At 43.3% G+C, this 26986-nt stretch overlaps 2 protein-coding genes across 3 annotated transcripts in view; one reads left to right on the top strand and one right to left on the bottom strand.

The window, feature by feature from the left end:
- Positions 1-2356, bottom strand: part of ablim3 (actin binding LIM protein family, member 3) — a 44623-nt gene extending 42267 nt beyond the window's left edge. For both annotated transcript variants that reach the window (XM_062393569.1, XM_062393568.1), the window contains exon 1: positions 1994-2356. In XM_062393569.1, the coding sequence (XP_062249553.1) occupies positions 1994-2006 (13 nt within the window). In that variant the 5' untranslated portion in view covers positions 2007-2356. The remainder of the gene's footprint in view (positions 1-1993) is intronic.
- Positions 2357-6864: 4508 nt separating this feature from the next.
- On the top strand, positions 6865-26372 carry sh3tc2 (SH3 domain and tetratricopeptide repeats 2). The gene is made up of 22 exons (XM_062393663.1): positions 6865-7152; positions 12553-12651; positions 13547-13678; positions 14311-14438; positions 14624-14729; positions 15049-15192; positions 16280-16481; positions 16636-16709; positions 17473-17668; positions 17925-18061; positions 18273-18323; positions 18422-18726; positions 19920-20114; positions 20633-21493; positions 21595-21815; positions 21903-22069; positions 22351-22528; positions 22606-22756; positions 23332-23454; positions 23550-23700; positions 23815-24011; positions 24944-26372. Exons 2-22 carry the CDS (start codon positions 12642-12644, stop codon positions 25784-25786), a joined length of 4572 nt encoding a protein of 1523 aa, XP_062249647.1. The 5' UTR covers positions 6865-7152; positions 12553-12641; the 3' UTR covers positions 25787-26372.
- Positions 26373-26986: the final 614 nt, after the last annotated feature.

Genomic DNA, 26986 nt, shown 5'->3' with positions numbered 1-26986 from the left:
CTCTACAGTGCAAAGGAGACAGGAGGAGAGAGGGGTCGGTGCTGCCTGTGATCTAAGACTCTGTGTTTCTCCCCAGGTCCCTGAGATCAATTATCAGTTTATTGATCAACATGTGTTTTATCAGTCCCCTGAAAGACACTTTCTGTACTTTCACTGTATCACGGAAACACTCTGACTTGTCAGTTTGGCCAAATTGTGTGAAACGGTGTCCTTCAGTATTTCTTAGTGTGGGAATATATGAGAATGTTAAGCCAAGGTCCTTTCAATCTGTTCTGTCTTGTTTGCCAGCCGGGCGGAAAAACAGAGAGTGACCAGACACACACAAAGAAACACACAGCGAAAACCCAGTGGCCATGAGAGATAGAAGGCCCAGAAGATGAAGACAGACAGTCAGTGCTGTCTGTAATTACTCTGTGCATGTCGGTGGCCTGTGGGCTATCACACCCAATGCAGCGGAAAACGCGGCACACACTACAGCCTAACAGGCCAACTCATGACCAAACCTTGAGAGCAACTGAGGGGAACATATGTTTGCCTGAGAGGAGAGGAAGAGGAGAGGAAGAGGAGAGGAGGATGTTCTTTCCTCAGCTGTGTTGCCTCTAGCCAGAGTATGGACACATGTCACACCACTATCTTCCTGCTGTGACTCACATACACTGTAAACCACAGGTTGACGCTACGTTATTGATGTGCGGGGTGTGTGTGTTTGTGTGGAATCCTGTTTGAGCACATGCTTTTGAATCGTGAGCGTCCATGTCCTCCTCCTCCGTCGGGTGTCAGCTGAGAAAAGCGTTCTGAGGCTTAACAAAAGAATTCTACACATTTCCCCTAACAATCCTGGAGCTGTGACGCCACACCATCGCTCCCCGGTGACACGCACATGGTGGCACGAGGACCCGGCAGTCAGGCAGGGCCTCTATCCCAGAGGGTTAAGAGCAGCGGATGAATAATGTAGTGCCAAACAATGACAGGCGAGATTATGAATGATGCAGTGACACCAGAATATTTCCTGTTGACAGAGACACGAAGGACAAGGCGGTGGGAGGATGGGAAGCGCCCTGACACCATCAGTTCCTTGAGCACCTGGAAGAGGTCCACTCATAACTGGCCCCTCATGACAGCTGAGGGACAGAGTTGGGGGGGGGGGGGGGGGGGGGGGGCAGAGAGTAGCATGGTTCTTAAAAATTCAACCTGGCGAGATCCAAGCACTCTGACGTGAACCAACCGGTGATAAGTTGTGAGCACACAAGTGAGAGTGGAGGCGTGCATGTGAGCGCACACACACACACAGCTGAGCCAGACAGGCCTACAGGGGGAAAGCCCTGATTCAGCTGACAGGGGATCAGGGTCACAGTCAGCTGATACAAGGTCAGCTTAGCATCGCTACAGCCCCCACCCACCATCCACCCAACCCCCGGCCGGTATGGGGTAGAGTATGACAGGGGCCCTCTGGGCTGCCATGTGCCAAAACTCCATGAGAGGACGGAGCAGACAGGTGGACTTTTACGCATGGCAGCAGCTGAAAGTCTGGATGGTTTCACCAAGAGAGAGAGGGTGAGGAAGGAGGGAGGAAGATGAAAGAGGTGTGATGGAGAAGAAGAAAGACACATTTAATGGGCCTGAGCAACAGCTGTCATGTGTGGATGAGGAATCCCAAAAAGAGTTCACCTGAACTCAAATGCTACTTTGACCTCCAGATATTCTTAGCCCACCCCCCCCACCCCATGCTCTCTAACCCTGCTTCACTCGGCACACACGGATACTCACATCAGCCTCGTGGATTAGTTTTGGGATAAACTGGTCAATTCTATAAGATTGTTAAACCTAATAATTACATTTTTCTTTTAAAAAGGTTCATCATCTCTAGTCTGTCTTTGCCCACTGGATAATAGGCGTCTATTGTTCTGTGGTAGTTCTCCCCTCTGCCCTCACCTACACTGTATTGTCCCTGCGCGTCAAGTGGAGAGAGGAAAGCGCGCACGGATGGACTTACCTCTGGAACTCATGATGATTCTTATCTCAAACAAAGCGGATCAGGTGGAAATAATCCCATAGAGCAGGAGCAGATCCTCGCGGAGCACTTTGCTCCTCGCAAATAACAAGGAGGCTAATTATAAAGGGGACATCCAGCAAAACGCAGAGGATGCTCCTCACTCTGCTCCCAGTCTATTGGTGAGGAGGTGCACGCATGCAGCCACGCACACGGTTTACTAATATATATATATATAAAAGAAAAGAATGAAGGGATATTTCCAGAGGTGGTAAAAATCCAGACAAAGCTCCAGTTGTAGTGTTTTGGTCCCGAGGTGCGGATACACACATCACAACACAACACATCAGTCACAGCGCTGCTCACTTCCACCTTCTCCGCTCCGGGCTCATGCCAGCTCCGCCGCGCGCGCGCTCTCCCTGTTCGTGTGCGCTGTCACCGCGCGCCCCGCACGCGCCGTCAACACACTGACAGGAAACGCACCGCGGCTTCCCCTTTCAAAATAAAACACAATCAAGTTGAGCTCATAGTGGACTTTAACCCTGAAAATATACAACATGAATACGTGTAATATGGCTGCATAAAACAGATTATAGTACCCGGAAATAAACACCTTTACCTCAGTCAAGATAGCTATGTTCAATAGATATCCCAGAATTGTGCATTATTTTGAAAAGGCCAAACCGAAATTTATTAGATTAAGATATGTTTATTCATACCAAACACATAGTTTGAATACCCCCCATTTATATGATTTAATTCAATTTTATTGGTACGTTAATGTTTCATAACTTACAGATTAGCTTTTAAATAGTTGATACATTGCTTAATATGTATTATCAGTTGTCATTATATAGGTTAAGCCTAATGTACTCACAAGACAGAGACTACATAAAGCCCATGCATTTTACTTTACATTTTAATTTGAAATATCTAGACATCAACAATTGATTATTAGGTAACAAAATACCTAAATAGCAGTTCATACTCATTTTATATAGAGATTTAGGTTGCATGACATTTGTCTATTTACAAATTGTGTCAAAGGATGCTATGTTAAGTAGCCCACTAAAAACTGTTTCTCAGCAAATATTCTTTTAATTTATAGTAAAGGTTTAGATCATGTACATATTATCTGTATTTCTTATTAAATTCATTGCCTGCTTTATTAATTGTTTTTACTTTAACTTGTTGTCTTGTCAACTTGATTTGACTGCTGCAGTAACAAGTTAATATCCCTGGCATTGGATCAGTGAAACGTATCTTAAATTATCTTACCTTATCATATCTTATCTTATCTTATCTTATCTTATCTTATCTTATCTTATCTTATCTTATCTTATTTGATCTGATCTGATCTGATCTTATATTATTTTACTTACTTATCTTTATACAATTTCTGTCAACAAATCGAATCTGCATTGCAACAGCAGACAAATCAAGTAAACGCTTGTACTCATCATGAAATATGTCCTTCCATAAAAGTGACAAAAAGTAATCTACTTGATGTCAAGAGGCTGCAGAGTGAAAGTAAAAGATAAGGTGATTTTACTGTGAAAGTAAGGCTGCTTGACTTCCGGTATGGCGATGTATATTTGTGGTTACCTTTACTATTCTCTCTTAATCCTGAGTAAAGGCGACGTCACTCTGGGCTGCTGAAGGCTCTGAGGACACTATGGCCTACATCACACTTCAAGAAGTGGGAAGTGCTCCAAAGTCATTAGTCTCAGTGTTAATTCATATTTGACATGAGGTGAAAGCCGAGAAACTGTTTCACAATATCCGCAGCAGTCTAACTACATTTAAAACGAGCAATGACACCGTCTTTTAATATGTCAGCATAAAAATACTGACTACACTGGGAACCTTTAAAGATATAGATTGTGTGAATGTGGGCAGTCATTCTGACTGGACAACGTGTGTCTGTTGTTGTGCTTGACTCGGCTTGTGGCTAAAACTATCATGACACCGCCCCCTTCTGGAAAATCGGCGAAAGCAAATTAATTAATTGGATTATTGGAGAAGCAGACTGGGACACACTTGGAGAGCAGAGGAGGTGAAGTCAGAAAGTGTTAACGGACACGCTCCACTGTTCTTCAACAGGGAATCACACCGTCACCCTGACCCTGTGATGAACACAAGACTGGGCTGCAGTAGTGTACAGTGGAGGAGCTCAGGGGCGTCAGTGTGGAAAGATCTCCATCTAATGGTCAAACACGCAGCTGCTGTCAGTTCCGGTCGCACCACGTTTGTTCAGGAGGACAAGAACCTGACAGATGAGAGGAGCAGAAAATAGAAGAACAAATATTGATAAGAACATTTAAAAAAAGAAAGAAAAGATTAATATATTATATTCATGTGTATATTTATATTTTATGTTATAATACGGATTAGGAAATGCAGTTTAGTAGCCTTTATTTGCACTGTTACGGGGCTTTTTAATTAATTGTCTCTCTCTCAGTTCAATCAAATTTAATGATAATAATAATATTGGAATAAAGGAAATAAAAAAATTGGGTCGGGATTGTAAGTAATATGTATATAGTCTGTGTGTGTGTGTGTTTGTGTGTGTGTGTTTGAGTGTGTGTGTGTGCACATGTACTATTTTATTAAGCTAACCGAATACCTTATCCCATGTCCTGAGGAAGCCCTGGTTTTGAAGCTTGAAGGAAGCTGGACAATGGCGGGATGTGACGGCCGCCTCTCTCTCTCCCTCTCTATCCCTCTCCCTCACTCCCTCTCTCTCACTCCCTCTCTCTGCTGCCCTGCTCAGTCTTACCTCCTGACTTCTGCAGCTTTGTGGATCAAGATGACCTCTGTTTGTTCGTTAATCTGATTCCCCCCCTCACACAGTTTCATCCTCAGCTTCAGCATGGAGACCTGTGAGGATAAGGTGTGGGTGTTAAATATAAAAGCTAATTTATGAATTCCTTCATCACAGCACCCATCATCGTCCTTGACAGTCTCAAGCTCAGGTCATCATTCTCTCATCTATTAATCATGCTGCCAAGTAAACATTAAGTATGGGAGGATTTGTGTTCTGTTCTATGAACAAATGGCACAGTCACCTTCATGAAATACTAAATGGTATAACAGAGTGAGTGTTTGTCCACTGAGCTCTGCCCTGGTCGAAGATGATTACGATCAATATGAATAATGATTGACAGCTTTCTTCAACTTTCTTCACCTGGGTGTGGGCAGGTGTGCGTGAGAGAGACAGTGTGCATGTAGGTGGGTGCCCTGTGGGGCTGACGTGCGCCGGGTACTGACTGTGCTCCTGTGTCAGCCCTGCGTTGTGCTTTTGTCCTCTGAAACTGATGGGGCAGAAAAACAGGAAGCTGGCTTTCCTGTGCACTGGAGGCAGGAGGCCGCCGGGTCAACGCCGTGCTGTCGCCGTCTGCGAGGGCGCCAGTGCCCCCTGATCGACAAGGGAGGCAAACATCTCCTGGTGTGTGTTATTACTGGAATACGCTGCATGGCCCAGTGTTGACATGACCCCATCTCCTCCCAATGGCAACTGTTTGCCAACAAACATTATAAAACAGCAACACTGGGGACAAATAACAGCCTTTTTATTTGACCCGCTGAGCACATGATACCACAACGTTACTGTGGCACTGTGCCGCTCAATCTTCCGCTCTGTGTTTTTCTGCTCTGTAAATTGTTTAAGTGTCTTTTTGATTTGCACTCAGGCCGTGTTTCCACTATCTGCTGCAGCGATCAGCAATAGGCTGCATTCTTAACTAACCCTCTCAATCCTTGCCCTTTGTCCTACCACATGGCCTGGGGAGGTACGGACACACACACACACGCTCAGGCACTGTCCACCCTGTAATGCTAGACTGCTATCTCCACCCATTCCTGTCTATATGTAATTCGTAGCCATTCAATATAACCACATTCCCCTGGCTTTCTCTACGTCCCACATACAGACACACACCAACGCACACTTTTGCAAAGAGAGCAGAGTAACTGGTCTGTGTCGGGCAGCCTTGCATGGCCAATTGCATGATCACATGTGCAGCGCGCGGCTTATATTCTGCGTTCAGGGTGACTTTGTCACGGTGCACTGGAGGCTGGGGATACACAATCAGTTCCAGAGTTTATATTTAACTAAGAAGAGGGGGGAAAAACCCCTACCAGAAACCAAAACACCGCTGGCCATGGGATTTTTTTATCTTTTTTTATCTTTTTTTATCTTTTTTTATCTAGGGATGGACATTTCCCAGAAAATAAAAGAGATTGAAAAAAAGGGGGTCACTGCCATATCCTGTTATTTTTGTGCTGTCATTAAGCACATATGGGTTAAACTCTTGTCGTACATTAAGTGGAATGCTAGCGCTGTGAGTGTGACTCTATGGGCAGGACGGAGGCTGAACAGGCTCTGCACCTTAGGAATGAAGAAGTGTGATTCCTCAGGTATGGACTGAACAATTGGAACCAGCTGATTGTTTGTGGCCTCGCAGTGATCTGCTGCCCTCCCCTGCAGTGTGTCTGAAGAAACTGGTGTGACTGGTGTTGTGGAATGAGGAAATACACTTACGGTGCTTTTGATTCTAAATGGGAAGAGGTGTCACATGCTTACCTGGGTTTAATAGCTTTTACGAGGCAGAACAAAAAGGCAACAATAACTTGACCTGTTTGCACCACTTCAGTCCAATAGACTCATACGTTTCCACATTTTGACAGTGTGCGTGTCTGTGTGTGTGAGTGTGTGTGTGTGTATGTGCGTGTGTGTAGAGTGAGAAAAGGAGAGAGAGAGAGAGAGAGAGAGAGAGAGAGGGGGGGGGGGAGGAGGAGGAGGCTGTACCCTAGTCCCAAAGAAATGAAGGGAGGAGTTAACTGCAAAACTTCCTCAGTCAGTGACATGCTGTCTGGGATAGACTCTGAAGCGCTCAGAGGGGCACACACACACACACACATACAACCACACTCACACACATACTCACAAACTCTCACTGGTTCTGCTTTTTCACTTCTCTGCCCTTTTGGCTGACAGTGGAGAATGGTGACAGTTTCAGCAGCTGTCAGGAGATACAATTCACCAGTTAAATGGTGACAAACACACACATATATACATACACAGTAATACACCGATGACACACATTCTGGCGCACACTTGAGGAATGACTTAAGAAGGGAGAGCCGAAGGCAACACAGAGGTAAGTGTTGTTGTTTTTTTTACTTTCTTCTATATGGTTTAACACTGCTGTACTTTGTACTTAGTCACATAACCATAAAGCTGCTGTCAGGCAACAGGTTAAAGGATGGAAGATATCATGCAGTTTCATCATCAGGGACTTGTTAAGTTGTGTAAATGTCTCAAAGGTTAGTTATGGTTCTAAAATGTTTCTCTCAGTTTTGCACAAATGCCGGTAAGCAACAGTGTGGGAATCACCCTGCAGGGGGCTCAGCCCTAGACACACAGGCATGTGAGTGAGCTAACATGAGGTTCGTCTAAACTTAGAGCCCCCCCAGTCTCATATTACTCTCCACTAAGTCCTGCACAGCATATTCCAAATCCAAAAAGAACGGACTGCACAAATACACACACAGACCCACACATACACACTTACAGAGTCACAAACACCTCAAACAATCCATGCGTGTGGACACAGGCGGATACTGCTGACACCATGTGTTTCTTATTAGGGTTGAATGTTATTGTCATGGACGGCCGAGTGTCACAACTCCAGTGCAAGCTTTTTGCTGTGGTTTCAGACTGTGTGGAGGTCAGTGATGGTATGTGGTGGCAGGAACCCGTCAACCCGCACTGTGGCTTCACATGTCTGTAATCCCATCTAGTGTTTCTGTGAGACTTTAGTAAAGCTTCAGTCCTAGAGAGGAAAGGTTTCGATGCTCCAGCAGGAAGGAAACAACAGGTAGAGCCACAGGTGTTCAGCCAAGAAGATACTGACACTTACACAGCATCACCACAAAATCAGACTGCACTGATAGCTCAACAAACTCTGCATGTTTGAAAGTGGTCATCACTGGAGAAAGCCGCTGGCCCTTGTGCAGCTCTCAGTGTTAACAAAGGACGAGCATGTGACCACACATATCAGCCATGAGTGGTCTGAGTTTATTAGATTAGAAAGAATCTGTTTTTCACTATGAGAAAACAAGCAGGGGAGTCTGGCAGAGTGTAGGGAAATGCTCCGACAGGCCTCCGACCTGTTTACAGCTCAGATTCAGTCATGGCCTTCCAGCCGACAAATAAACAAGATGAAGAGACTGGTCTCAGACATGATTTGAGCCACTTTGTCCGCGCCGAAGCAGAACGGCCAGGAGACGGATGAGTGAGAAACTTAATGCATCTTGTTTCCCAGCATGCTCAGTGATTATCATGTAGTGGCTGGGGATGCAAGTCACAAAAAGCCTCACGTGTAGAGCTTCTCTGTCTCAGGGTTCAAGAATGTTGTTTCTAACACGGCGTCAAATCAGTTGTTTTGTATTGAAATGTTTTATTGTATGGATTCATGAGTTCAACTGAGTTTGGATGAGCATGTAAAATTCCTTAAAAGTGCTGGAACTCTCCAAAATGTTAGGACCTTTAGTTGGAAGATTAGATTTTAAAGCCACAGTGCTGCAAACCTAGAGTTAAACATTTGAAAGAAGTGGAAGGCTGCATTGTAAGACCTGTATGATACCGTGTTTCTTGACTCAAACACAAACCTCATTAAGAGTTTTTCAAATCAGTCCACCACTGAGAATGATTAAATGTAACACATGAAACAGCTAATTATACATCTCCTTAACAAAAAAATGTAAGAAAACCCTAAAATACTTAATCTGATTAAACAAGGTCTGTTTAACCTTAAACCTAGCTCATCAGCAGTATAAAGAGAAATCAAAGAGACTTTTTCATTTCTATTTCAATTTCTGATAATAAAGTTTTAAGTTCAATATTAATTCTGTGTGCAAATCAGTGGGAGATGTTTTCTCTGATACAGCAGCAAAGATGCAGCTTGCTTTTGTCGATCCACATTACATACAAAGCATATAGCTTCACCTGATAGTCTACGGGTTCAATTTGTGTGTTAGTTGCCAGAATTATGATTGAGGGAAACAACTTTGCTGGATGATGTATTGAAATATTTAATAAACAAGTTTCCTCTATAGCACAATCAGCTAGTTTATGACTTTAAGTCAAAATATTCCTACAAAGTGGTAAAATGCAGTGACATAGTAGACAAGGCTGAAAGAAAACAACATCTCATAAAGGTTAAAAATAATCATTGAATAAAGCCACTAAGTATATAGTATAAGCTGAATCACCAAGGATTGTAATTTGAACTGTTTTACCTTGTAACTATTTGTATTGTTTGATAAAATAACATAGAATAATCATTTGCAGCTCTGTCTTTTTCTTAACGCACTCATGGTGCAGCAGCAGTAAACATTTACTGGACACATTGAGTTCAGGTTAACACTAAGCTTTGACAAATTTTGCGACTAGTTTGTGAGCAATGAGCAGCTAAAGGGCCAGGGATTTCCTTCATGAAAGGGTAGGGACCAAAAACTGAGCAAAAAGAGAATGAATATTAGATTTACATGTGGTGAATGGTCAGGAACAATACTTCTCTGTGTCTGTGTAAACAAGCAACTGTTTCCTAGTTCACAATGACTATTTTAAAGGTGATGCTGTGTGATCGTTGTGTTAAAAAAATTCAATTTGAATTGCCTGGATTGTAATACGTCACAGGTATGGGTTGTAATACATTAGCTAAACATGGATACTGTCTGTAATTTGTTATAATGACACAGCCAGAACATAACACACTGCTCGCAATGTGGCATCATGTTCTATCACTAACCAAATGATTTGTTACTGCCTGAGTGAACACATTGTGCTGGATGAGTACCGGCCAATTACAATGAACTGCCATCTAACCACAGGCCTACACTGTGTGTATTGAAGAGAACATGATAATATCGGCTGTTTTTATCTCTCTTAAATAATACTTAGACATTTACTCTCTGAAAGGAGCCATTGTTGATAAGGCTGTTTCCTTTCAGAGCGACGGGTCACATAAGAGAAGCGACGGCACTTTTTGCAGTCATGTGAAGGTGCCGACCTTCGTCATCTAAAGCATAAAGGAATTAACTCATTTTAGTCATGGGATGGTCTCCTGGTGTGCTGAGGTCTTATTATTATCTCTCTGTATGTTCCCCCTCTCCTGGCAGAGGGCAGAGTTGTGTTGAAGTGTGTGGTGAGGATAAACTGATCCTTGATCTGTGCCACAACTCCCCCCCCCCCCCCCCCCCCCCCGTGACCTTGCAGCCTGTCCCTGCGTGGCATTGCCTTACAGTGGATCAGCAATACATTCTACCAGCAAAAGACTCAGTCATTGTCTTTGTGACACACATTCTGTGCATATTTTCCCTGACCCTCATACACACACACACAACACAACTCTCACCGAGGCCTGCCCCCCCCCCCCCCCACACACACACACACTCATACCAGTCGCAGAGAGTGCTTTATGCATTGACTGACTAACTGGGCAGCTACTGAGGAGAGAGATACTGGTGGGAGGAGGGAGATGCAGACAGTGAGAGACAGAGGGATTACAGATAGAAGCAGACTCAGGCCGATATAGAAGAAGAAAAGATAAGGCTTGCAGAGGGACAGAAGGAGCCTCGTTCAGTGAACACTAACTGGTGGAGTGAGCAGGGCAGGAAAGGGAATACAGAAATAGGAAGGGAAACAGGGCTTGTCCAGCAGAGAGGAAGAGAGTGAATTGTTGTTAAAGAGGCTGGGGGGGGGACTGATGGGATGGCATTGATCTCTGGGAGCTGCCGGCTCTTGGGCCAGATGGCGTCTTGTTGCTGCAGACCGCTGCTCCATTCTTCCTGCTGTGGACCGCTCATCAAAGTCTGCCTCTCCTCCTTCACAGGTCGGTCCCAGCCTGCTCTCTGTGCTACCACAGTACTGTCATGCCACGGACCCCTGCGCTCAGATAGACAGGAGCGTGGGTCTGTGTGCATATGCAACATGGGTAACACATTTAGCCAAGAAGGTAAACAGGGCATGGTGTGTAACTGTACCATAGCAGCATAACTGTGCTCGTGTTGACCCAAGCAGTCCTATTGGTGCTAACTGTGCTCTGTGTAGTAGGATGGACAAGAATAGGCTGTTGTCTTCCCCAGCCCTAATGTCATGTTGCGCTGTGTTGCCAAGTTGTGCGCCCCATTGTCTTGTTGTGAATGCTTTGTCTTAAGATAACACTGTTCTGTTGTGGTTTTGCACTGACAAAGCATGTTGACAATAGAGAAATGTGCCATTTAAATGAAAATTAATATTATGATTGGCATCATTTGGACATGATTGGACAATGTTGCCTTTTCATATGAAGCAGTATTTGTGAAAACATGCGACTATGCTCTCAAGAGTCAGGGGCAGGACAACTCTTTGAGCCTGGACGGTTTTCTGATGTCATTGCAGTTGTGGGTGTGTGTGTATCTGTGTGTGTTTGCGTTCAACGTCACTGTTTTACCCCCCTTTACCCAAATAACACTCACACTAACCAGTTGCTCAGACTTCCAGTATAAACTGCTTCACCCATCTACCCCAGTGACATTAACTTCCTCTCCTCTACCTGGATGTTTTTTTTTCTTTAAAAGAATAGTTCAACATTTAAGCGTATTAAAATAACGTGAGGAGATAATGCCACTAGCTCTGCTAGCATAGTTTAGCTAAAGACTGGAAACAGTCAGCTACACCTGATACAATATCCGATAAATACCACAATATTAAAGATAAAATATGTAACAATTCTTTCAAAAAAATTTCAACAAAATAGTATACCTACATTATCTATTTTGTTGACAAGTGTATATACATTATCCAAAATGTTTCAAAATGTTTTCATGACACTAGCTAGTTGGTTAGTCCTAGCTAACAGTCACTCGTAATGGATCATGATTATTCAATTTTATTCATTAGCTGCATTAAATTATTAAAACTTAAACGAATGACCAAATCTCTGAACATGATTTGAGCCAAGTCTTGACCGGTTTTCAAAGTTTCTCATTGGCGATGGTTGTGAAGACTACTCTCATTACCCTGCGCTGCTTCGTGACATCATCAAACTAGGTCTGTTGTTATAGCTTTGATTGAAAGTTCTCTAGCATCTAAGTTATGATGAGTAGATTTATACATCTTACATTCATGTATCCTTAGTAGTTAAACGTTTCGTCATTCAGAAAATAAATAGTCCAGCTTATAGGCTAACCCCCACCGAGGGTGACACTGTATTTTTAAACTACATCGCATAATGAGCTTTGGAATTTCTGTGACCTTTGGACCCAGTTAGGTTCCTTCTGACTAAAAGAACGCCAAGCCAACCTGTTAAAGAAAACTTTGCAAAGGTGTCAATCTCCTCATTTAAATATCTGCAAAACAGTGAATATTTCCCAAAATATTGAACTATTCTTCACAATATTTACACATTATTAGAACCTTATGAAATTTACGTATGTCATGATATGATGATTAAAAGGGAGTAAATGCGATCTCTTTGTCCAGGTCTAAAACGGATTTGCTTTCCTTCTGACAGACATCTCTCCTGCTGAGCTGGACGCTCTCTGGAGGGAACCACCGTACACTCTCGGGGGAACAAATGATCCCTTCTCAGGGAATGACATCATGACTCAAGGTAACGTGTGTTGCACAGTAGGGTTATTCTGGAACATCTGTCACTCGTATTATCACAGCAACTCATCTGTTAGTTTGGATCACCAACATATTGTGAGGCTGATTTAAAGACTGAGATGTGTTGTGGTCACAAACTGAGGAAGTGTTTGGGACATCCTCCCTGCACAATGGAACAATTGAGGAAGTTCATCGCCTCTTTACAGCTGTAACCATATTATTGGCATCCACCTGACTGATATTTATAGATTTCTAACTATTAAGATCAAGTGCTGAGGTCAAAATTAATATATATTGTTGGGACTTCGTGGACATATGTCCTCTCCTGATAGCCGGTCTGCTTCTTTTATACAATCAATAGTGTTATAAAACCTCCAGGTTAAAATATAATTAAATAAGAACCTTTTGAATATAGCATCAGGGGTTTCAGTGAAAGAATACTTGAGACTATTTCCCAGGGCTGTGGAGGCACATCGAAGGAGGAAAGTTAGGAACCACTGATTTAATTCATAGGTTCAACCTGTTCCATCCGACTTAATACAGACCACTGATTTGTATGTTTTCATAAATGCAAGAGCAACGATTTCCACTTTGTGTCATCTGGTAACATTTCAAGTTAAATCCCCTCAACAGTCTGGAACTTTCACTGTGATTGAAGCCTGCTTTGAACAGCCCTTGAGATGAACCATTTTGATGAAATTGTTTCAACGCTATGCACACCTGTGTATCAAAAAAATCTAAATGCAGTTTGCTGTTTAGGAAACACTGGCTTAACCGACTAAGAGTGTGAGTTTTCTACCTCAGCATGTACTGTATGTTCTCCTCTTGCCCTTGAGTCAGAAAAGATGACAATCTTAACTTGATCTGTTGGATTGCCTCCTGAATCTGTCGTCCTTCAGGTGGAGGTGAGGAGGAGGATGGTGTCGTGGTGGAGTCAGGTGAAGGAGAGGTGGAGCCTGAGAGCTACTGGAAGAAGAAAGAAGCCTTCTTTAGAGGAAGTACTGTGTCACTGGGAGATAAGTTCTCCTCAGGTACATCTAATGACGCTCTCACCACAGTCCATAGCCTCATCTTTAGTGTACATACATCAGTCAGTCTAAACTACTTACACTTTAATACCCAGAACTATTCCCCATGCATTATATCTTTGCATAATGATGAAGCACATTGCTCTGTCTACTAATGTTTTACTCACTCAGCAGTTTAGCTCCATCCATCACGTCCCCCAAGGTTCTTCCTCTCAAATGGATTTAATTGGCCATACAGAGTCCAGTTAGAGCCTAATAGCAAAGTTATTCCTCCAGGGATGAACATTGTGCTCACAAAGCATCTCGAGGAAACATGAGTGCTCGTAGGAACCCTTTATGAACTCTTAAAAGTTTTGTCTCTTGTTTTAAAAAAATAAAACATTTCATTATTTCTCTGTGATTACAGACAGAGAAAATACAATATCTCATTTGTACAATTATATTGAATTAATTAAAAAAATGATTAGAATCGTGAGTATTTTTGTATTTATTCTCGTATTCTTCATATGGTGGATGATGCAGCCCTCTCTCTTGTTCCTTATGATATTTCTGATTTCATCAAAAGATTATTCACATTAGATTTGTAATTTTTTTTTAAAATGTGATTAACAGAGGTGTTCTTGTCCTTTTCTTAGAAATTGTGCTGTTGTTCACTGGGCGCAGGCGCTCCAGCGTGGATCCTGACCAAACCCTACAGGAGGCGCTGCGCACAAGACTGCGAGTGGTGGAGAGCAACAGCCAGGACGTGATCCAGCTCTTTAAAGTGAGTGCTGAATAACTTAACCAAGCTGCACTAGTTTCTGATGTCATAATAAAGAGGTAGATGAACTATGATTTGATAAGAGCCTATATAACACCGTGTGATATACAGTATATAGTGTGAATGTATTTTTTTTATGGAGATGGATTATTCTTCAGTACATGAGAAATGAGGCTTTGTCTCTGCAGGACTTGTCTGCACGTCTGGTGTCTGTCCACGCTGAGAAAGACAGCTTTGTGCTCACATTCAAGACTGTGGAGGAAATCTGGAAGTTTTCAACGTACCTAGCATTGGGTAAGAGAGCTTTGTCTTTGCTGTTCTCTGAGATTGGAAGTACTTTATGAAAAGGTGATATACTTTTGGCCAATAAGCATTCAGAAAGCCACTGTTACTCAAATCTGTGTGTCTTGTGATAAGCTTTCAGCTTTAACTTTGATCGATGCTTATTTGATCACTATTAAGTGTTGTAAAGGAAAACACAACGTTGGAAAGTTTTCAGGGCCTTTAAGGACCTGGTTAAAATTCCCATTTGCATTCATTGTCTTATTTCTGACATATTAATCATCACATTGGTTGTTGTATTTACTGTGGAGTTGTGTGTGCTCTTTCTCAGGTTATGTGGCTCGCTGCTTGGAGAACTTCTTGAGCGATCAGTCCTTCTGGCTGGACCCAGAGCTGCTCAGCGACCTGGAGATCAATGTGAGCGTGGATGAGGAACATCTGGCTACTCTGTACCTGGGACTTTTACTGCAGGAAGGTCAGTAAAACTGGTTCAGATAATTAAATTGAAGATCGATGAGTTTTATATGGACAGTTTGAATGAATTATTGACACTGAATCTATCATCCAAACAAGTTATAATCTATCTGACTCAAATCTGAACAGTGTCTCCTTTTGCCTTTAAATGCAGACAATTGACGACAGTGAACATCGAGCATTTAACAGAAACCAGCGGCTGCTGTGATCCCATTACTATTAAATAGTTTTTCACTGACCCCAATTAACACAGCTTTTTCTATAAGCTATTCCAAATGTCTTTAGTCGGGTCGGATTATCCGTGAGCCCAGAGAAAGTTTTACAGCAGTCAAGCTTGAAAAGGGTTAGGGTTAGGGTTAGGTGGAGGGGGAGGAAACAGAAGTGGAGGAAGCCAACCGGGCTAAACGCTAGGCTAAAGGCAAGGCTCCTTACATGTATGTTTTTACGACAGGTGACATTGGAAACACTACCGCTTTTGTCCACAGAGGTGCAAAAATCGATGAAAAAAGTTCTTTGTCAGAGTTTTAAAGTATAGTTCATGCTTTAACGAAATGTGCTTTATTTTACTCTACTATAAACTTCTTATACAAGTAAGGTATGCGATTCAATATTAATTTTATGTCTATGGTTGTGTGATTAAATTAAGTTAGAAGTGGAACTGAATTTGAGTAATTTGTTTTGTTTTCTGTTCTAAACATTTAGCAGCTAAAGCAAAACTATTATACCACTTTGCCTCCTGGAATGTGTATTGATTCCCTCCTGCTTGGTCTACACAGACATGACTCATTTCACCTGAGCATTTCCCCTAGGCAAAACGCTTCATGGAATGGTAGAGAGGACTGCAGTGCTGGCAAATAGTGATGGGAATTACATTAAGGGAGGTTATATAACATCCATCATTTGGAAGTGACTGAATGAGGGCGCAGCAGTTTGGCTGTTGCCGTTTTGCTGATCTTTAACTTAAGTCCGGCGACTCTTATCAACACAAACACACTTTCTGAAAATACTTCAGGTGTCTGGGTAAGCACTTGTTTGCTTGCATGTGGCTGTGTCTCTGCTGATGCGTGTTCACGTGACTCGCTTCGCAGGATCCTTCTTTGCAAAGGCTCTATTTACAAGAAGCGAGGAGTATGAAGAAGAGGAAGAACAGCTGTCGTTCAAAAAGAATGACTTGCTCATGGTGAGGGACACAGGGCAGGACAACATGAGGGAGGGCACCATGCTCTCTACAGGAAGCCACGGCCTGGTGCCAGTCGATGCCATGCAGCCACTGCCCTATCCCTTCTACCAGTGAGTCACTGTGTTCCTTGCATTCCTTGATTTAGAAAGAGTAAGACTAAAACATTCTCCTGTCAAAACTGTAGGCGGATTGAACTGAGCTCAAGAGAGATGTATACACTTCGATGGGCACAGATGTGTTAACATGCACTTCCTGTTTGGTCAGGTGGTTCCTGAGGAAGTACCCAGGCTCTGCTGGATGCTCGCCAACAGAGAAGGAACAATTTGAACATCCAATCGGTAAGGTCACACACACACATACAGAACTATATGTTTACATAGAAGACACACTGTACTGGACAGGCACTGCAATGTAAGCTGGGACATGGATCAAACTAAAGAGCAAATCACTTTTTTTCCAAGAGGGTTTTGGTCATTTTCATTTCCAGTAAATTTGGTTTTAATACGTTGTTTTTGACTCCCTAAAAATGGGTTGAAACTTCATGATTGACAGCTGAGACTGACTCATTAAGGGTCAAACATGTGTTAGAGTAGGACCTCGCGACCGCAGCTCCATCCTGTGATCACTGCTGTGGAGAATCTGGTATTGTCCCAAATCATCCACTCATCCGACAGATTTTCTCAGATTAGTGAATGATTTCGGAAACAGCCTCTGGCTCTAAATCTGCAAAGATGGCAGTGCTTGTATCTGGGATGTTATGGTTTCATTTCTGGATAGAGGGAGGAAGAGGAGACACGAAGTCCATCTTTATATTCAGTCTATGTGACAAACTCACAGATGGTGAGAAAGTCCCACTTTTTAAGGTCTTTCTTTGCTTTTGGCTCACTTATTCTCTTATAAATGTTTGCTCCTATCTCATCAGTTAGCTGTTCTGAATTTACAAGAATTAACTATCAATTTTTTGTTTGGAAAATAAATTATATAAATGTGGCACAATATAAAAGCGTTGAATCGTGTCCACATATTTCATGACCAGACATCCTTTTACATGTTTATCTCGAAAGTCTCATACCGTGTGTTTGTCCTCATCATATATCTCAGTCACAGGTTCCTGTGTGGCAGTGGTTGACTACTGTCCACTGGCGCCGGATGAACTCCAGCTGAACCAAGGTGACATTGTGGAGGTCCAGGGTCTGCTGGTCCGAGGTCTGGGTGTGTTCATAGGAACGAACACATCCACAGGACACATTGGTTTTGTACAGAAGGTCCATGTCAAGCCTCTGGACACCATGGCCCTGTAAGAAGTTCCTTTTTTGTTCTACAATACTTGATGCGGCTTGAACGAACTGATCTGATGATGTTGCGCGTCATTTTTAAACTCTGAAGCACTTTATCTAAATCGACACCACATTGACTACCACTTGGTTATTGTCTCCCACAAATCTTTGATGAAATCCCATTCACTGTCGCTGCAGTCTGTACATGGTGGAACAGGCGAGGAAGTGAGGGTAGACAGCTGAGGTGATAATGCTGTCTTTGTCTTTCCTGCACAGAGACGGACAATTGGTCTTTCTGACGGCGGAGGAGAGGGCCAGCTTGGCTCAGGTTAACCCGTGCAGCTCTGAGCCAAGTGACTGCGGCCTGCTTGAACGACTCTTCTCCTCTGACATCAGCTCTGTGTACAGGCTAGGTAAAAACAACAACTGCCCTGATCAAGAGATACTCAAGGGAGTGGTGCCAGAACCTTCAAGGCCATGTTTTGCATTGGATGTGCAGCTGATGTTTGTTTCTTACATAGTTGCTGCATTTATTCTGTGAGTAACTGAAACAGGACAGTGTTTCCAGCCTTACTGCCAACTGGAAGAGTGATGCTTAAATTGATTTACCTTGTGTGCCTCCAGACAGACTGGACGAGACGGACTTCCTGTACATCAGGAATCAGCCAAAACATGGTAAAGCTTTTAAAATCACAGCGGTTAGTAAAAACCTCAGTGGACGTCTTTGCTCTGCTCTGATAATCATATCTACTGTTTCTGTCCTCTTCTCACAGAACATAAGGTTTCCTCGAGCACGCGTCAGAGTGTCCTTTCAGAGCGGAGCGAGAGAAGTGGAGGGACGCCCCCGGAGCAATCCTCCCCACGTGCCTCTCTCTCTCTCTCCTCCCCCCGCTTGTCCCTCTACCGTTCCCAGAACCCTCTGCCCAATGAGGGCGAGCACCTGACCTTCGCCACGTTCAGGGAGCTGGATGAGTTCCAGGAGGATCCAGCTCTCTTCTCAGAGGAGAACAGCTGGGAGGTGGAGGAGTCTGAGATCAGTGACCCCACGCTGACCCTGCTCAATTATGAACACTTCCAGGTCAGCAGACTCTCAGTTCATCACTTCATTAATCATTGAGGCCCAAAGACTTTCCTTTCTTGCTTTCTAATTGTATGTCTGTGGTAGATAAGGTAACATTAAAGATGCTCTGAGACATGCACTGAACTCCAGACATTTTTCAGATGTTTTCTGTAAGAGCTGTTTGTGAGAATGCAAATGTCTGAGGCAGTTGCACCGAACATTTTCCAGAACTAAAGTGAAATGTCCAGGAAATTCATCAAGAGTGTTTGGGTGTTTTGATGTTTCAACATTTCCACAGATTTAAACGTGAAAAAAACTAAAAGATTACAAATATTTCAGGATGAAAAAGAGGAGTTACTTAGAAGATGCAGACAAAGATGTCAAATTTGCAGGACAACAACATTATAGAGCTTTGGTGATAAGGGCGACCGCCGATGTCAATGTAATGTACACACAAACATGTGATTTCTGAAGTAGAATTTTTACGTCATGCCTCCTGCATGTTTTGTTCAGACTTCACCCCTCGCCTGGATCTTCTGGACATTCCTGTTGTTGTGAACACGCCTCCTGCTGCATTTTTCATTAGTGAAAGACAAACTCCAGAAAAGGTCCAGACCCAGTTTTTTGGAGTTCATGTCTGAAAAGCAAAAGGAGCTCACATAACCTAGATTCTATGGCAGATAAATATGGTGGTTTATGAAAATTAGGACATGAACAACTTCTCTGGCTTGCTTTGTTATGACTACATTATCAAAATGAAATATCAAGACGTAAACCTGTGTGCACATTTGCAACAGCCTCTCCAGCACCACCTACACTCTTCAGCTAATTCATAATTTTATGGCCTGTAACTCCTGAGCCTTTTCATTTCTAAAATGTTTCCCCTCGTAGTTATTAAGATCCTTAAAGGGTTCAGATAAAAGCATTTCCCTTTAATGTGTAATTTAATTGTGCAGTGGAAAAACAAAATAAATCCCATCCCAACAGTAGCTCACTTCTATTAATCTAACAAAGTAATTAAACAATGATCTAGTTACTTTTCCTGTTTTGTCAACCAGATCACATTTTTACAATCTCAGCTTTATCACTGAAATCAACCATTATTTCCACTTTGGTCAAATTCACATTTCCAGATACGCACCTTTGGGATTATTTTAAGTATAGGTATAATCGCACGAAAGTAAGTCACTGCCTTTTTGTTCTTTTTCCAGGAGGACTTCCTGCCTCTGTATGACCTGCAGTATTCCTTCCTGTGGGTGACCTTCAGTGGTAAAACGGAGGACGAGCTCTCGGGTCACCTCGAGAGTGTCAGGGAGTGCGCCAAGAGGATGGGCATGCACTGGGCTCATCGCCGGGCATGCTTCCTCCTGGGAAGGCTCTGTGCCAGGAAACTAAAGCTCTCACAGGTTTGAACTTCATCTCTTATATTAATAGGTGTTATATTTTCATGCTTCCTTCTGGCTTGATGTTATGTAAGTGATCAATATGCAATAGATTGTGATTCATATCACTGAGGTCATAGTATTAAAGTGGATGTGTAGTGTATTCTAATGACTACTGCAGGTTATTTTCCCTTTAAGTGACAATAATGTGAAATGAACATGAATGCACTCAATCCTGTATATTCATCTTCGTCTACACACTGGTCCACATCACATAAACACATATTATCCTTTTGTATTGAGAGTTGTGATGCTTTTTGTTGTTTTTATTAGGCTATAATTTCCTACAGATAGTCATAATATGGTCTGCATGTCAACTTTGTATTTTCTAGTTTTGTTTATAAAAATTGCCTTCTTCTGCACTTTATATCATTATTTGTAACTTTTCAATTTTTCTTCTCTAATCTATGCTAAATAAAATAAAATAAAAAGTCTCAAATCGATTGAATTGTCATCACAGACCCTTCATGTGTTTCCCTCAGGCACGGGTGTACTATGAGGAGGCTCTGAGCGTTAGCGTGGACAGTTTCTCTGACATGCCACTCCTCGTCGCCCTCTTCACAAACCTCACCTCCATCTACCTGAAGCAGCGCATGACAGACAAACTGCCCCAGACTCTGGAGAAGGCCAGTGCTCTGCTCCTCTGCCTCCCCGGCCACACCTTCACCTCCCTGGACGAGGTGGAGCTGCTCATGCTGCTCCTGAGGAGATCCGTGGTGATGGGGGACAAGAGCCTGGAGGCTCGTGTCTGCTACCTCATCTCGAGCCTCTTCCTGCTCCTCAAGAAGACAGACGACGCCCTTCCCTTCATTGAGAGGCTCCAGTTTCTCTCGGTGACTCTTTCTGCTGCTGAGGGGCAAGCTATAGTTCCCCTCGACCTCAACTGGCTCTTGAGCTGGCTCTATCATCGTAAATACATGCCTTACTTAGTGCTGGCCTCTCTGAGCCTGGACTCCAGAAAAGACCACTCCCTCCATGATGCCTTCCAGAAGATTGAGTTGTTTATCAGGAACTCTGTTCGCCTGAACCCGTGCTGGAAGGAAGGAACCTCATTGCTCCCCGCCCAGATTGTGGTTTACCTTCAGCAAGCCTTGGCTCTAGCAGAGCAAGGAGAGGACATGAAGACCCAGAGGGACCTGTGTTTGGGCTTGGCCTCAGTCTATCAGCAGTATAACGCTCTGGACAAGGCGGTACGCTGTGCTCAACAAGCTGTGGAGATGGGCGGCCACATTAATGAGGAGGAGGGCTTTGAGGCCTCTGTGCTGCTCGGGTCGCTGCTGGTGTTGACGGGTGAGGCTGAGGGCGCCAAGAGTGTCCTGCAGCCACTGCTCTCATCACTTCAGGTATAACTGACGCACACAAACATTGTAGAAAAGTCGTTTCTATCTGTTTCTCAAAGTACATCATGTGTGACGAGTGTCTCTGTGTGTGCGTCCCTCTTCAGGGTACAGACAGCCCCACGCAGCGCGGAGTGATCCACAACCTCCTGGCTTTGTGTCTGAGGCGACAGGGTCGTGTCCCGGAGGCAGGATGGCATCTCCACTCAGCCCTGATGATCTCCAGGGAGAGTGGGAATCAGAGGAACCAGGCCCTGGCTTTGGCCAACCTGGGCTGCTTGGCGCTGGATGTAGGGGCATCATGGGTAGCAGAGCGTTTCCTCGTCAGGTCAGATATCTGTCTTACTGTGTGTGTGAGTAAATGTAGACAGACTGCGCAAACACTTAGTAACTGTGATGGTATTTGTATCACCAGATCACTGCACCTTTTTCATGGGCTGTGGGAGAGCCCCACAGACGAGGAGCACGTTCAGACCTACCTCTGGCTGGGGCGGAGCTACAAAGACAGGGGGAGGAGACAGGACATCAGGGCGTGCTATGAAATGGGACTGCTAATTGCACTACAAGCCAGAAACCTGCACAGTAAGTTCTGTACATGTAAAGTTATATTAAAGTTATCTTACTGAACATTATTACCCCTTTTAAATCTGACGTAAACAGTGACCTCCCCTTAAACCCTTTGAAAGAAATCTCCTCAAACTAAATTTTCTTTACTGCTATTCCATTTTCAGCATTGAGTTGACTCGTGAAGTAACGACCGCATACTCCTACTACTTGTTAACTATGGACTCACATGCTTTGTACGCTGATTATGATCAAATTCACAGACACCATTGGGGACACATTTTCTGTCTGTCTCATAGGTCAGATGGTGGTGGCCAAGGTGCTGAGTCGGCTGTATGCCGACATGCTGCTGTACGGTCAGAGAATCGTCTACTACGAGCACTGTGTGTCCGTGTCCAGACAGCTGAAGGACAAGAGACTGGAGGGGGAGTACCTGGAAATCCTCAGCAGCCTCTACCTGTCACTCAACACAGAGAGGTGAGAGTCTGCCTCTCCTCACTAACCCCCTTATCTGTGATTGTTATCAATTTTTTTTTTTGTTTTGTGTGTTGCAGATCATCACGTAAGTCGCTGGACTACACCAAGCAGAGCCTGAGGATTTCTATTGATTTGGGCAAGAGAGAGGAGGAGTCAGAGACCTGGTTACAAGTGGGACGGATATATTATCTCATCCATGAGGACGAGCTGGCAGACATGTACCTGCAGGTGAGGAGTAGGGAATAGATGAATAGTCTGTATTCAAAGGGGGATGACAGGTCTCAGATTCCTCTTATTGTATAAGAATTAAGCTAAAATATCTCAGGTGCTGCCATCTTGACATTTTGAATTCACTTGGAGCCAGAGTCTGTAAAATAGTGATCGTAGTGTAGAGCCGCGGCATTGAATTCCTACAGATATGAATGTTTACTTAGTCTTAGCTGTGAAACTTGAAGGTTCACCCAATTTATTGGCATCAAATTCAGACCAAATTTATCAGTAAAATTTAGATTTGGCAGTCCCATGTCCCATATGCTAACATAGAGGAGTCAGGGATCATGACCTATACTGTAGCCGACCACTAGAGGGCGATTGTGAAGATTTGGCTACACTTTTCATGTAGTCTACTTTTGTCATGTCGTCCATTTATATATATATACACACTCTTTGAATGAAGTTACATGAAGGATGGGAGCATTGTTCATACAAACAATCCTTGTTTCTGAGCAGCAATGGTTTTTTGTGTCAAATTCCAACAATAGACATCCAATCTGTATTGATTGACAGTGCAATGTGATTGACAGGCAGCAGTGAAAACAGCCCTGAGGATGAATGACCCTCACTTCGCCATGAGCATCTACGAGGAGGCGGGAGACGTTTACTTTAAAGGCCACAGAAATCAGATGGCTTCCCTGCCTTTCTTCAGGGTAAGAGGACGCGACATATTTATCTGAAACCTACATTGTCAAATGCCTCTTGACACGGCTGATCTGATTCAACAAATTATTCATATATCACTCAGGACGGCAGTCTGCCATTCGCACGCAGCATCAAGGACATAAACTCAGAGTTCCGTCTGCTGAGTAAACTGACTGAGCTGCTGATGAACCAGGGGGAGCAGGAGGAGGCTCTGCAGTACGCCACCTTGGCCGTTCAGGTCGCCAGCAACACAGGTACAGAACGGAAGCATGGCCTCAAGAAGAGTCAGCACCTTCTGTCTCTTAGTTAAAATAAGATGTGAAGCTACCTGGTGTAGCTGATATAGGCCTATGGTTGTTTGTCCTTAGGTGTGCTTGTGAATGAGAGGACAGCCTACCATCGACTGGCCACAATCTACTACAGACTGCAACAGTATGAGATGGCAGAAAACTACTACCTCAAGTCCCTGTCCCTCTGCCCCCCGGTCCTGCAGCACCCCACACAGGCTCGCTATTACACCAAGGTCTACTGCAGACTGGGAAACATCACTCTGCACAAACTGAAGGTACAGGGGACCAATATATGTCTGAGCTGGAATTGTGTGAGCAAAGATAATACATGCGACATACATTCCACTTGAGGATGTTTATTTGAGAAATCAAGTAAATGTAATTTATCTCAGCTATTAGATCCCTTTAATTCAATGTCAATGAACCAATCTTCAGAAAATGCTTTCTGATACCGTAGCTCAGTAAAACAGTGTAAGTGACTAAAAGTTAATACATTTAATTCATATGATTAAAAGAAAAATATACGTTACACCCTTATAAATATTTCCTTTTTTATTATCACAACACAAAACTATGAATGAACTACAATGGCACTAAAATAGCATTTACATGTACCTACGACAAGGTCCAACAGTCATGTTATGAATCACATTTAAAGTTTTGGGGGATCTGCACCAAAGTGCACATGATTTTAATTAAATAAAAAATTCTAATGATGAATTATTCTCTGTGAAATTGCCCAATCCTGCAATGTTAAAGAAAATGGTGAAAAAATCTGTGATCCGCCCCCCGATCAGGAAAAACATTTGATGGATTCTTCTTTGGGTTATGCTTCACCCCTCCACAGAATTTCATGGAAATTGGTCGAGAAGTTTATTCGTTATTCTGCCAACAAAATAACAAACACACACAAAAATACGACTTCCTTGGTAATAAACTGGGAGATGTTTCTTCTTTTAAGGGTTCTTTTCCTTATTGATGCACTCATGAACTTCTCTTTGTCTGCCAAAAAGAAAGAAAACCCTATTATCACATGTCCTATTAAAATGCTTCCGGTCTTGGCAGAGAAACAGTGTCATTGTCTTTACCTTCATCTGGTTCTTTAACAGAAAACATAATGGATCAAACCCTAATATTTTCAAATGTGAAGATGAGCATTGATTTCCATGGGACCTGTTCTGACCACTGCACTGTGCTCTCTGTTCAGGATGCTTTCGACGCAGTGGGATACTTCCATTTGGCTCTGGCAGCAGCCCTGGAGGACGGCGCTCACCCCGAGACCCTGTATGTGGTGTACATGAAGCTGGCGGAGATCCACGGCAACCACATGCCAGACGCTGAGCTGTGCCAAGTTTACAGAGACCGAGCCCAGCGTCTGAAGAGCGTGCTGGCCGGAGAGGGGGGAGGGGGGGACAGTGCAGGCACCGAGGCCGGCCAACAGAGGGAGCAGGACTTGGGACATACAGACAGTTTGAATAAGAGAAACTACATCTTCGATTCTATACCTGAAGATGAAATGTATGAACTAAGCACGGCCCCAAGAACTTGCATGAGGCACGTGGACAGAGAGATCAGTTGTAAAGACACTAATATCGGAGATGGTCACGGGAAAGACGATCCCAATCAACATCTCCCTGACACAGACGGCCCTAACCTGGACGGGTGTGAGACGGACACCATCGCCAGTCAGTCGTACAGCGACAGCACCTTCACTGGGTCGTATGACACGGCGAAGGAGCAGATCTCTGACTCCAGCAGCTCCACCGACACACTACAAACTCAGAACCTCGATACTGACCACAGCACGACCAGTCGAATGCCTGCTCATTCCACCGATGACATCACAGGACACACGGATGCAAGAGACACCGATCCTGACATTCAGGATGAACAAAACACACACGCTTGTGCAGATGTCAGCGTGACGGACATGCAGCCTGATGCTGACCACACGGAGACTGTCAGCATGAAAGCAGATCTGACTGTAAGTGTGGACGACTGCACAGAGAAAGATCATCCTGAGATTGGAGACACAAACACACGTGCTTAGATGTCGTCTACATTTAACTGCACTTTCTCTTCTTCGCTGACAATTCCTTCATCTGGTCAAACGTCCCCTGACCGGCGACCTCACTGCAACGTTCCAGCCACATGGCCCTTAATGTAGGATTAAAGATGATGTCTATACTGTAAACCTGTCAGAGATTTAGTCGATTCAAAGCATGTGCCTTTTTGGATGAGATGTACAGTGCACTGTGCTGTTAATATATGATTTCTCTATTTTATTTGTATCTCTGGAAAATATGACTCAAACTGAATAATTTTTTGTTCACTTGAATGTGACACACATATAGTGGCCTTTGACGACACTCATTAAATCAAATAAGACAAAACAATCAATCAAAAACAATCTTACTGGCAGCTAATATAATTAATAGTGTTTGAACTTTGTGTAGTTTTAAATTGATTTTACTAAAACTGGTTCATTCGTTGGGGACTGTGTTCTTCTGAGGATCCATACCCACTCGGTGTGTGAGCCAGTGTTTACGGCAGCAGGATGGTGTATGTGGGATCAACTTAAAAAAGTAAAGTCACATCCCACATTCAGCGTAATAAAGGAAGATGTCACCTGTTAATTACTGTGTTTTGAATCATACTGGACAAAAATGGCAATCTATGACACAGAGGCATGAGCTATAACAGACTCGGACTTCAGAGGAAATATATGCTCTTGAGATCAATTCAATGTTCAATTTAAATTATATATTATATTGAATGATAATATATAACCATAGACTGTATATAAAGAGAATTATGTTAAATAATTTACATACAATCTACCGTAACAATGTTTTTAAATGTAATTAATAGCTGTATATTTCGCGATTGAGATGTGTTGACCACTAGTAGTCAATTAAAAGTAATTTACTTGACACACATATAACAGGCTGTTTGCTTGGTGACAAACCAGAATATGATAGGAGTGGTACTTTTAAAGTTGTTTTCCTGCAGTTACTAAGTATTTTTTATTCTTTTTTAAGACAAAAGCAAGTGAGCAACATGATCTTATTTAGTTCAAACGTGATGTTTGATACATCCTCATATGACCATATACAAGGCTCATGCATGACTACAGCCCACATCACTGCAAAGTGCCAGATAAGCTTCAGCAGTAAAAAAAGCACCCTCTCAGGCGACTGATGAAGACTTTATCAACCTCATTTTGGAGAAGAGCAGAAGAACAGTGAGA

The sequence above is a fragment of the Platichthys flesus genome, chromosome 8 (assembly GCF_949316205.1).
Source record: "Platichthys flesus chromosome 8, fPlaFle2.1, whole genome shotgun sequence".
Lineage (NCBI taxonomy): Eukaryota > Metazoa > Chordata > Actinopteri > Pleuronectiformes > Pleuronectidae > Platichthys > Platichthys flesus.
Note: the sequence above shows the minus strand (reverse complement) of the source record. Positions and strands in the feature narration are given on the sequence as shown.

Bases quoted from the DNA above. Each gene is read 5' to 3' on its own strand.
- sh3tc2 (XM_062393663.1), top strand. The intron at 18,324-18,421 runs GTAAAGCTTTTA...CTCTTCTCACAG, and splicing joins CAGGAATCAGCCAAAACATG to AACATAAGGTTTCCTCGAGC. The intron at 21,816-21,902 runs GTCAGATATCTG...TTGTATCACCAG, and splicing joins GCAGAGCGTTTCCTCGTCAG to ATCACTGCACCTTTTTCATG.